Source organism: Oncorhynchus nerka, linkage group LG7 (assembly GCF_034236695.1).
Source record: "Oncorhynchus nerka isolate Pitt River linkage group LG7, Oner_Uvic_2.0, whole genome shotgun sequence".
Lineage (NCBI taxonomy): Eukaryota > Metazoa > Chordata > Actinopteri > Salmoniformes > Salmonidae > Oncorhynchus > Oncorhynchus nerka.
In genome coordinates this window covers 57,115,064-57,127,316 of record NC_088402.1, presented here as the reverse complement: position 1 = coordinate 57,127,316, position 12,253 = coordinate 57,115,064, and the positions used below count along the sequence as shown (strand labels likewise).

At 41.2% G+C, this 12,253-nt stretch overlaps 1 protein-coding gene across 3 annotated transcripts; it reads left to right on the top strand.

Moving 5' to 3' along the window:
- Positions 1–1,684: 1,684 nt before the first annotated feature.
- LOC115132032 (ERBB receptor feedback inhibitor 1) lies at positions 1,685–10,238 on the top strand. Of its 3 annotated transcripts, none has more exons than XM_029664221.2 (4): positions 1,685–2,061; positions 4,858–5,062; positions 5,641–5,729; positions 6,953–10,238. In XM_029664221.2, exons 2-4 carry the CDS (start codon positions 4,965–4,967, stop codon positions 8,092–8,094), a joined length of 1,329 nt encoding a protein of 442 aa, XP_029520081.1. In that variant the 5' UTR covers positions 1,685–2,061; positions 4,858–4,964; the 3' UTR covers positions 8,095–10,238. The 3 variants fall into 3 exon arrangements, with proteins under 3 accessions (XP_029520081.1, XP_029520082.1, XP_064876730.1); XM_029664222.2 differs by lacking the exon at positions 1,685–2,061 and adding an exon at positions 3,091–4,483; XM_065020658.1 differs by lacking the exons at positions 1,685–2,061; positions 4,858–5,062 and having other exon boundaries at positions 5,646–5,729; positions 6,582–10,238.
- Positions 10,239–12,253: the final 2,015 nt, after the last annotated feature.

The window sequence follows — 12,253 nt, the reverse complement described above, 5'->3', positions numbered from 1 at the left end:
AGTGAGAACTGACACAGATAGACATGAGATGTCTATTTCACACTTAAAACTGTCAAACCACCAGATGATTCTGTTGTTAAACTGTTGTGCTGCTGGAGCATTTGCAGTGGATCTATATACTGTAGAGTCACTCTGTTCCTCTGCAGCCTGGCTGCAGGTGCAGTCAGACATGACCTTATATGGCAGTTCCTGTCTCTATGATGTCAACACATCAAACTCCTGGCCAAAAGGAAGGGTGAAGGGTTAGGTGGGTAGTGTGTGTGTTTGGTTTGGCAGAACAAAGTTCATGGATATTATATTGGTCAGTACAACAGACAAGTTAGTTCAGACAGAGGTTTCCAACCTGCTCACATGGCCCTTCCACTGGATCTTTATGGATCACACACATTGTACTACTTGTCATGTAAACACTTATTCACACACACTCGCCCAAAGCCACCCACACACTCGCCCGTGAACTTCCACCCACACACGCTCTTGGGTCCCCACACCCTCACTCCCACATTGTTATCTGACGTGCAATATAACTTCACTTCATCAATGTCCATACTGTGATTCAAGGAAACGCAATGCACAGTATTACATAGAGTAAGGATCATCAACTAGATTCAGCCGCAGGCCGATTCTTTCTTGAGGGGATGGTCATGGGGTCGGAACATAATTACAAATAATTTGTAGTCCACAAGAAGCCCAAACAGATGTAATATTTGACGAAAACAATAATTTCAAACAATCACATATATCTCTCTATAATGCTCTCTATAATGCATGGGAATACTTTGGAACAGATTTTGTCAATTAAAATCACTTAGAGCTGATATGCTGGTGTTCTTGCAGTCATTTATGTCCAGGAAACTTGGGGGGACCAAATAAAATCACCCATGGGCCAAATTCAGCCTGCGGGCACCAGTTAGGGAACCCTGATATAGAGCTATGATCATTTGGAACTCCCTTCCATCTCAAATTATCCAAGCAAACAGCAACATTTTCTTTAAAAAACAAATAAAACAACACCTCACAACACAACGCCTCTCCACATCTGACCTAGTAAACCTAGATAAGGCATATGTATAGGTACCGTGCCTTCAGAAAGTATTCATACCCTTTGACTTATTCCACATTTTGTTGTGTTACAGTCTGAATTAAAAATTTATTAAATTTACGTTTTTTTCTCACCCATCTACACACAATACACCATAATGACAAAGTGAAAACATGTTTTTAGAAAAATGTGCAACTGTATTGTGACTAAAATACAGAAATACTTCATTTACATAATTTTGCCAATTTCTTTCAAATGAAGCAGCACCCTCAGCACCGCTACTTCCCGAATGCTGCCTTTGGCGTTGGCTAATGGGGATCCCAATCAAATCTAAATCTAGACCTCATTCGGTGGTAAACAACGTTGGTGAATGGTGATAGTATCTACAGTCATCAACACCTCGTCCCCCACTGACAGAAATACATGTTAATATAAATTGGTATAATCGAAAACGACTTATTAAACTGTAGCCTAATTACTCTGGAAGTGTTTAACACGTCAGTGTTATTAACATATCATGTCCAGTTGACCAGTATTTACTGTAGTGTCCTCACCAGATAATCGAACCCCTCCTGTTGGGTTTAAATGTTTGTTCCAAGAATCCCCGCCCTCCTTTGCTATGCTGGTGTCAGAAGTGTCCAATTGGTGTCAGAAGTCGGACAGGTTACTATGTCAGACTATTCTGGGTGGTAGCCTGTCTTTACACCTCGGAACAGTGCTGTATTGGAGAGATGTCAAAGAGAGAGGATAGATACAAGTAGCTGGAAATAAGAACTGGTCACTTTAAGAGCAAGGCGCGGGTGGAGCAAATGTTCAAGCGTTGACCCATGCTTATAAAAAGATAGAGAAACCGCGTTGCTGTGAGCGAATTAATTCCCCGAGCGAATGTTGTCGGAAAAGATATAGCACGTGCAAGTTTTGTTGTCGTCAGCAGTCGGCCAATAACTGGATAGACCTGCTAGAAATCGAAGGAGCTACTATACTACGATACCTCCACTACACAACAGCCTACTTTGATGGTAAGTAGCCTAATAAATTAATTTACAATGACAGTATAGTAGCAATATTACAATCAAATAGGCTGTTTTAACATAGTAGGCTACTATGTTAAAGCCTGCTGCGACTGAAATGAAAGTATTGTGTCAATAACAGACACTAGCCTATTTGTGAATGAGAAGATTATTAGATCAACAGGCTTTTTATTTATTTTATATCTTAATACTATTTTCGGAAATATGCGATTAAGCATTTACTTGTAGCCTACTGTGTCGCCTACCATGTGTATCCTGTGCATATGACAAATAAACTTGACTTGAACACAGTAATGGAATAATGTTGAGGGCCTCTATTTGGGAAATGATTCGCACCTGAGTCACCGGTCAGCTGGGAGAGTCTGCCGGACAGGGTGTGTTATTCTGTTCATGCTTCTTTGCCTGTTGCACAGGTAGATCAGGTATAGTTTCCCGGGTTGGGAACATTTGACAGTGACAAAATGAATTTTATTTCATCACAGTATACATTTGACAGAAATGCATAATAAGAATGTTGCTATTGACGTGTAATACGCCATGATAATAACAAGCCTATTATATAAGGCTACGCCAGGCCAAATATAACATATTCTGGTCATGTTTAAATATATATATTTTTGTCTTTATTACCTTGATTTTTCTTTGCTTTGCTCTCTTGCCACTTTATAAAGCAAATCATAATATTGTAGACCTAATTGCAATATGGGCTCTATGAAAAGAGAAAATAGTAATGATGTATTATGATCAAATGGAGATAGGTGGTGTTATTGGTATTCAGGGCTTAAAACTAAAGACTATCAGAAGTGAGTTGCTCCATCTTAAAATATAGTTTATATTGGTGTAATATTGCACAAGTTATCACCGTTCTTCACTTTTCTCTTTGCTGCCAACCTTAATTTGGGCAATAGTCCACAAATGGCTGAATGCCAGAGAAGCTTGATATGTGATGAATAGCATCATTTACACCTGTTTCACTCAATGGGTAAAAGTTAGAGGCTTTATCAATGGTGTAATGTTTACAACACCCCCCCTTATCCTACTGTCCCTGATAAATGATAAACACCTATCTCTTCTAATGGGCTTAGTGCTGACTGTGTTTTAGGCTAGTTTCCCCTTCCTCAAACGGATCTCTAGATGCCAATGGCGGGTCATAATCTCACCAGGAATCTCTCTCTCTCACACACCTCTGCCATCCCTGGATGTCTCCATGGCATGTCTCTGGCCTGACCTCATGGGAGAGTTCGTTGGGATTTGCAGGCCTCTCTCTCTCCGCACAGCCAAAACACAAAGGGCCATTCATGGCCCAGAGTGGCCTCATTCATGACCACTGAGTTATTTGCCGGTAGAATTCCTTATTGTTTGGTTTCTTGCATCTCCGAGCTCTCTCTTGACATAAATTACGCAGAAGGTTGTTTCTTGTACTTGAAGGTAGATAAATGTTATGTCTTGTCTAGAGAGCGTTCCATGGATGGTATATGCATAAGCTTCCCACACCACACGTTAACCAACATTTCACCATTACAATTATAGTTCAAATCCCCTTTTATCACACTGACACTTGCATAAAGAGCAGCTTTTCGCAAGACCATGACCCGTTCGTGGCGCAAGGAAAGGGCCCAGGTTGTTGTGTAGCATTGTGGTGACACTTTGTCCAGTCTTTCTCCCCAGTGGACTTGTCATTATCGATATTGTTGCTGTCAGCTGTCAGCTGTCAGTGTTTTGAATTTGGAATTGAACCTTTTTTCCTGGGTGGTATGAAGACTATGTTCAAAGAAAAAGTTGACAAGAACACCTGGCTGTACAGCTCTGAAAAAAACATGTTGATCTCTGTGGTATCAGACATTCACTTTTTTCATATGACATATGGAAAGTACTTGAACTGTTTGCCAGTGGCGCTCTCCTCCTGACCAAGTAGGTCTTTACTGTGTGTGTGTACGTGTGAGTGCACGCTTGTATGCAAATGTGTGAGGAACTTTGCGCACATTCGGCTACACGCACGCACACACAGTAAAGCGTGTGTGTGAGTGTTGGCGCACTGTCACACTGGGAGTGTTTGTCATTCCAGCGTCACAGGAGCTTGTTGCACAATGGCCTCTGTTGAAAGGGCTCTGTTGTGGCCCCTTGGTGTGGGCCTACGCTGCAGCACTGCAATAAGAATGACTACAGAGTACAGAGAGCAGAGCACAGCCTCACAGGCCTGGGAGGGGAAGAAGGAGTGGAGAAAGTGCTTAGGCCTGCCCACTGTTGACCCAGAGGTTGTGCAATGCAACTCCAAGCCTCAGTCAGACTCAGTCAGGCTCTTTGAGCTGGATCTACAAAGGAGAGACACACATGAGAGGCTTAGCTCAGTAAAGCAAGGCAAAGCAACCGCTGGTACAAGGAGTGTAGTGGTCAGGTTATGGTTAAAGGGGTAAGAGGTTATGATTAAATTATATTGGTAATTTATTTGGTGTTTTCAGAGAAATTACATTGTCAAATGGAAAGTACATTGTTTAATAATTACTTTGTTGTTGACTGGATTTATTATAACAAGGCCCACTATGTATTTAGTACCAGGTAGCTTACCTGTTGTGTAAGAGGCAAAAATACCAGGCAAAAGGAAGCTGAAACAGGCCTGGGAAATAAATGGTTAGCAACATAGTTGATGAACACTTGAATGTTTGCTTATTTCTTCTCACTATCTTTCTCTCACCCTCTCTCTTTTCCTCTCTCTCTCTGTTTCTTTCCCTCTCTCGTGCCTTTTCTGTCTCTCGTTCGTTCTCTCTCTGTCACACTCTTATTCAGGTATGCCAGCACCTAACAAGGAGACAGGATGACTACTACTGGTTGGCTGGACTGCAGTAAGCAGATGGACAGTGTCTCTGTGAGGATTGGGTGCTCAATGGATCTACATGTACATGTCCGTTAGGAGCAGCCTGCCTTCCCCCAGTCTCTGTCACAGCATGGCCCGAAACAAGGCTTACTGGGGACAGCCACATGGCACAAACAGGTGAGTGGGCAACACTTTACATTAAGGTACACTTTAAGGAATTATTAGTAATTGATAAACATTTCATCATAAAAAAATAGTGTAGTTCAGAAATACTTGAAATACTTAATATAGTTCCGAAATACTTGATAATCAGTTGTATTTTCATTGTATTCACAGGAATGTCCCTGTATTGATGTTTAATATTGTTATTATTGTTGCAATCATTTTTTATTTTAAAAAAAATATTTCATTCAAATTGTGTAATTGATATTGTTATATTGATGCTTGTCAAATATTGACATACATAGTATGGTTATTGCAAAAAGTGAGAATGGGTTTAGTGCAATCATGTTACTGAAGGACGAATCCTAACTCGCGCCCAACTCTCACAAAAATCCTGCATTGACTTCTCTTTGAGTTCATTTGAATTACGTGTGGTTGCCGGAAGTTAGAATTCGGACTCAAGCTTAATGCATACATAATGCATGACATTACAGCCACAATGACAAGTGTAGGACCAGTCTACATACTGTATCTACTATCTACGTGGCCAAGTGTTGAATTCAAGCATTCGTCTGTGTGACATTGTGTTTCAGCCTGTGCTTTAGCCTGGATGCTGACGACGCGATGGAACACAACTTGAGAGAGCATCACCAACACCACACAGTGTCCCAGGGCTTTGACAGTGAGTGAAATACTTTTGCGGGAGACATTTGCAATATTTTTGCACTAGCAAAAACAATTCAATTCAACCAGTCTGAGGCTGCGTTTACACAGGCATCCCAATTCTGATATTTTTCCACTAATCAGATCAGCTATTTTGCCAATAATTGGGTAAAACATCAGAATTGGGCTGCGTGTGTAAACACACATTTCCCCAGTGTCTTTGTTTACAAAGTACTTCATACTGTGGACATGCCATGTGTCTTATTTAGAAAACTTGAACCTTCCACTTGTGGCAGTGTCTACCTAGGATTGTTTCCGATCCAAAGCTGTTCTGTTGTGTTTTTCGACAAATGGAATTTAAATTTTATTTGCTACTGCGTTAATACTGGATTGTAGATTTGATTGAGCCTAGAGTTGAATTGAGTCTGATCAGACCTAGATTGAAATAGTAGTTTGTTTTCTTGAGCTTTGCCAAGCATAATGGCAACAATGGAATAGTCCCAAAAGCGGAAATGTAGGAGGGGTTTGGTTCCATTATGCCAGGTCAGCTAAAAGCTAAATCAAGTTCACCTAAAGTATTTGAAAGTAAATAAATACTGCTTGGACCCAGGTCTGCTGTAGTCTACACTGGGCTTGGGGATGGGAGAGAGGGAGGGCTGGGGCAGAGAGAAAGGAAGAAGGCTATCTCTTGCTGTCTGGTCACTGGCTGTCCCTGAGCTCTGTGGCGGAATCAGAATCGGATGTTTTCATTGGAGGATGTTGTTCAGGAAGCTCCCGAAGGTTATGGGAAGCTTCTTAAAGATTGTCACTTGCGTCGCTGATAAATTATTTGTCAACTAATCTGGGTGTTGTTGTGGCTGATGTTTTACAGAGAGCAGAGCTTCCTCTCAGAAAGTGGTCTGTCTGTGGAGGACACTCCTTCCTTGGGATGGAAATTGATGCTCTTTGTATCATTTATGTGTAGTGTGGTTGTGTATTGTACACTATTGTTGAATACATTTGGCTCAAATCTGTTGTTTTGTGGGAGGAGATAAGAGTGAAGATAATATAATTGTAAGGCTAAAATGTTTCTGTTTTCTATTTTCCATGTTCAATAAATTAATGTTTCTCCTTTGCTCATTCTCTTTTAATTTGACTGTAAATTGTGAGTATTAAAAACATTATCAGATTCATTCTGTATAGCAAATATGACCCTTTCATTCAAGTTATGTTAAATGTTCTCTCTATTTGCTGTCTTTACAGACAAGATGCCCCAGCCCTACCATCTACTGTACTCTAGCAGCCATCCCTTGACCTCTCACTCCACCAGACCCCGCCCTCCTGAGGGGGACCAGGTGGTCCCCTCCTTCCAGAGACTATCAGTTTATGAGCAGAGTCCGTCCTGCGGCCCCAAGCCCCTGCCCCCTCTCCCTGACCCAGAGGATAACTCCTCAGATGAGGCGGCGGACAGCGAGGTGGAATTCTTCATCGACGACAGGCAGCACCTACTTCCTCAGCGCTGCTCCACGAATGCCCTGGCCCTCCACTATGGAGCCACCGGACGACGAAGCTTCAGGGGCTGTGGCCAGGTCAACTATGCCTACCTTGAGGGGCCCCCCGGGGCTAGCGGCTTGGCTAATGGTGGAGCCCAAAGTGGAACCCAGGAGCAGCAGGCCCAGTTTGGGGGACAGAGAGGGCCAGGGGCCGTGGTGGTAGCAGCGAGGGACATTTCTAGCAAGCAACACGATCGGCCCCAATGGTCCAAGTTGCGGCGCTCCCACTCGGGCCCTGCAAGCTCCTTCAAGCCCTCCGGCCTGCGCCAGTCGTGTCACCTTCACCACCACCACCATGGCAGCTACAGGGGCAACCCCCAGCTGGACAAGCCTGAAGTTCCTCCCCGCATCCCCATCCCCCCACGCCCCTCCAAGACTGCCAACTGCCACCGTTGGTCTGTCACCGAGGACCAAGACAAGGACAAGCCTCCCAAAGTCCCTCCCAGGAAACCGATAGCGCCCCCCGATAGCACCCCTAGTCCCAAGAGCCTCCCTATATACGTGAATGGGGTGATGCCGCCTACGCAGAGTTTCGCCCCCAACCCCAAATATGTCAGCAAAGGCCTCCAGAGGCCACAACAGCAGCATAGGGAGGGGTCCACTGGGCCCTTGGTGGGCCCACGCTCCCCCTGTATCGTGCCTATCATGGAGGATGGGAGGAAAGCCAGTGCCACGCACTATTTCCTCCTACCCCGGCGGCCATCCTACATGGACAGGTTAGAAATGTTCTTGAGGGAGAAGGAGGCAGACAGTGTCCAGCAACACTCCCAGCTCAGAGTGGGGTTGCCAGAACAGGCAGAAACCTCCTGTCATCATATAGAGCTTCAGCATTGCGGAAAGCTTGAAGACTGACCCCCCACACACTAATGTGCATCTTTAATTATAGTGGAAATAGGGTGCCATTTCGGGACGAACCCTTAGTCATTCAGTCTAGGGTGCTACCACTAAAACTTTTGCCACCTCACTTGATGCAACAAACAGAATTTTCGCAAAGTTAAACCATAGATGCCTGGAGGCTTCAAGTGTCAGATCTGTACTGTCACTGTATTCAAACAGAAAACAGTGTGATGGATTGGTATAAGGTGTTTTTTGTTGTGCTCTGTGAGTAGTGTTTTGTTAAATGGTATGGGTTAACTGAAGACATGCAAGTGAAACATTTGTTGTACCTTATTTTGCTGTTGAAAGACCAATCTGTTGAGGGATTTATTTGAAGGTATCGGTTTACTAGACATGTTTAGTTTTAAACTAATCTATCTAGGTCTAGTTGGTCCCAGCTGTTCATGGTTATGTATCAACTAATGTAAAATGTTCTACTCAATGTGGGGAAAGGTCTATTTATAATATTCAGAGTCTAGGGAGTATATACCCACTAATTAGCTGTTCACAAAAAATATGTATAGAAATCATCCCTTTTCAGCCGGAGTCGTATTAACTAGTCACCAAATGGAAGAAACCCGACTGAAACAGGGAGGGACTACCTGAACTTGTCCAATAAGAAACATTCATTTTCGTTTTCTGTTGGTAAACGCTTTGCTAGTGTGTGCACTGATGAATATGACCCAGTATGACCAGAGTTGGACGTCACAAAGATTTCCCCCCTAGTAGGCATCCTATTGGATTACCTGACACAGCCTTGACTCAGAAATGTTATATTTTTATTCATTTAGCAGATGCTCTTATCCAGGGCAACTTAAAGATACATCTTAAGATAGCTATGTGGGACAACCACTTATCCCAGTAAGTCAATGTTTCCTAAAACAAAGTCAGAGATAGTAAGAGGGGAAAAGGTGAAGTGAAGGTGTTAGTTCACGAAAGGCATTTTTTTTGGGGGGGGGGGCTTGTTGAACTTTGCTGTACATCAAAGTTACCCCACAATCTATGTGATTACATTAAAAGGCCCAAAGCAGCCGTTTTTATACTAAACATTTTACTAAACAACTAAACATTTCACTGTGTCATGGGTTTGGGTTAAAAGGTGGGTAAAAAAAGAAAGAAATTCCTTTACATTGATGACTTTAAAAATCAAATTCAGTTTTTTGAGTTGATTCAATCCAATCAGTTTTTTGAGTTGATTCAATCCAATCAGTTTTTTGAGTTGATTCAATCCAATCAGTTTTTTGAGTTGATAAAACACAGGAAAAACACAGAGCCTTTAACAATGAATGGAGATTGGGTCGCTCCTCCATTTCGAACAGCTGGTCTGTTTTCAAGTATTACACAAAGTGGATGTTGTGGATTTTTTGATTCTATAAATAAGTCTCTCTCTCATAATTGTATCTACTTTTTTCATTTAACATTATTTATATTATCACAATTTGGCCAAGTTTAACTCTTGATTTCACCTCACAGTATTGTCTTTGTAAATGTATTTGAAAAGTGCCTGTATTAAAGGGAGATCGAATGAGGGTGTGATATTAGTTGTATTGGTTACACTTCCCTATACAGTCATTTCCCGCCCAATAATAAGGTAAATACTATGGATTTATATCTGCACTTAAATTGTTATGAGTTGGTAGGACTACTTAATATGATCAATGCAATTAACATGGAATATAATTCATTATAGTATTTTTTAAGGACTGTATGTATGGTGACTTTGTAGTTTGTACAATTGTGTATTACAACATACATTTTTAAGGGATAGTGCATGAGATTGATAACCATTTAGATTAGCCAATTTCATGACTTCAATTACCAAACTATATTATTTCAAATGGATATGGGGTATTTACATCGTTTTTTGGGGGCTATGGAGGTGCTGTAAACGAGAGTTGTTACCTTTCATTCTGAAGTTCAGAAAACTGTTTACATGATATGATACTTGTTACATCAACAGACGTTGAAGTTTGTCCCACAGCAGACATGGTTACATTCTGCTTTAAAAAGTGTTGTCATTTCATGGGTAGTTCTCTACAGTATTTAAAAGTGCTTGTGTTGGACAAAAATGTTGAATGATGTATTCTTAATCTATTTAAATAAATACCTTATTTATTAAATGTTTTTTTGTTCGTTTCATTTTCAGGCTATCATATGGTATTCAATACAATACTGCTTTATGGTAAATTAGTCATATTACACATTAAAATCATCATCATAACATGCACAGTGGTTAACCCCATACATACCCAGATATGTATTACAAACACATTTTGCTAACATTTGTACTATAGTAATGGTTCAACTTACCGGTGTTGAACATTGATAAACAACTGGATTGTCACAGGACACTCTTTTCAATCTATACTTTTTATTTTCAGTATGAGCTGAAACAGGAACGAGAATATTTTATCACGGCCAGTGGTGGAAAAAAGTACTAAATTGTCAGACTTGAGTAAAAGTAAAGATACCTTAGGTCACCATGTAAAATACTACTTGAGTAAAATTCTAAAACTATTTGGTTTTAAATATACTTATTTAAATGTAAATGTAATTGCAAAAATATACTTAAGTATCAAAAGTAAAAGTATAAATCCTTTCAAATTGCTTTCAATAAGCAAATCAGATGGCACAATTCATTTTTTATTTACGGATAGCCAGGGGCACACTCCAACACAGTAGGCGGTATGAATGACCAGGGATGTTCTCTTGATTCTCGTGAATTTGAAAAAATGTTGATCCTGCTGAGCATTCAAAATGTAGAGACTACTTTTGGGTGTCAGGGGAAATGTATGGAGTAAAAAGTACATTATTTTCTTTGGGAATGTAGTGAAGTAAAAGTAAAAGTTGTCAAAAATGTAATTAGTACAGTACAGGTACCCCAAAAAACAACTTAAGTAGTACTTTAAAGTACCTTTACTTAAGTGCTTTACACAACTGATCATGGCACTAAACGAAACAGAGACACCATTGTCCACGGTCATCCATAATCCATACTATAATCCATTCCAACCTAAAGGTTCTACTGTTTTATCACGAGTTACTACAACTTCTAAACCGTGTGCAGTTCAACAACATGAGACATAACAAAACCATGTTACGCTAACTGCACTTGATCCCTGCTATTTAACAGGCTACTGGCTACAGTTCGTTCCCTTACAGGAAAAAGCAGGGTTGAGGGGTCAAGTTGTTTTAAATTCTGTCCACATCAAGGTCTTAGGCACCATCTAGTGGACAATAGTTTGCAGTGACAACCATAGAAAAAAATGATCTAGTTAGATTATATTTCCATGGTGACAATTCTGTGATTCTACTGAGGTGGCACGTGTACACGGACATCTCTGGATTCCCCCTAGTGTACATTTCTAATAAGCCAAGCCAAGTGACTTTGGAATGTCATTAAAAACCTTTGTTGTGTTCCGTACACCAAACTCAGAGTAAGCCAATCTTGAAACAAGGGAGATACCTAATCAGTTGTAGAACTGAAATGTGTCTTCTGCATTTAACCCAATCCCTCTGAATCAGAGAGGTGTGGGGGGCTGCCATAAACAACAACCACATCTTCATTGCCCAGGGAACGGTGGGTTAACCGCCTTGCTCAGGGGCAGAACAACAGATTTTTACTTTGTCAGCTCAGGGATTCGATCCAGCAACCTTTTGAATACTGGCCCAACAATCTAACCAATAGTCTACCAGCATGCTAAAGATATTGCGTAAAATGACTGCAAATAAGGAGAAATTTACCCTCCGGGGCGCCTGAACTTCCTGATTTAGCCTCAGTTTCAATTATCCTTAGTAGGAAATGCGACTGAGAATGAGATTTGGATTTTGGAGGCTTGCTTTGATGTGGGGTGTCTCTTGTACGTGTGTTCGAATGTGGGAAGCGTTTGTACTTTCACCCTGCCAAAACAGTACACAGTTACAGTCACTCACCCTTCTAGATAACTTGAAACATTCTAACCAGATCTTGTATCTGGAAAAGCCTAGACTATCTAGCAAGCTAGCTTGCCAACTTCTTTCAGCATTTAGCTTCAGTCAGCTGGTGTGTGACCTTGGCAAAGTTGGATTGACTTTGGATAGCCTATCTGTGGGGCTCGTTAGGGACCATCAAATAATTACACAATGTAAGTGGGAA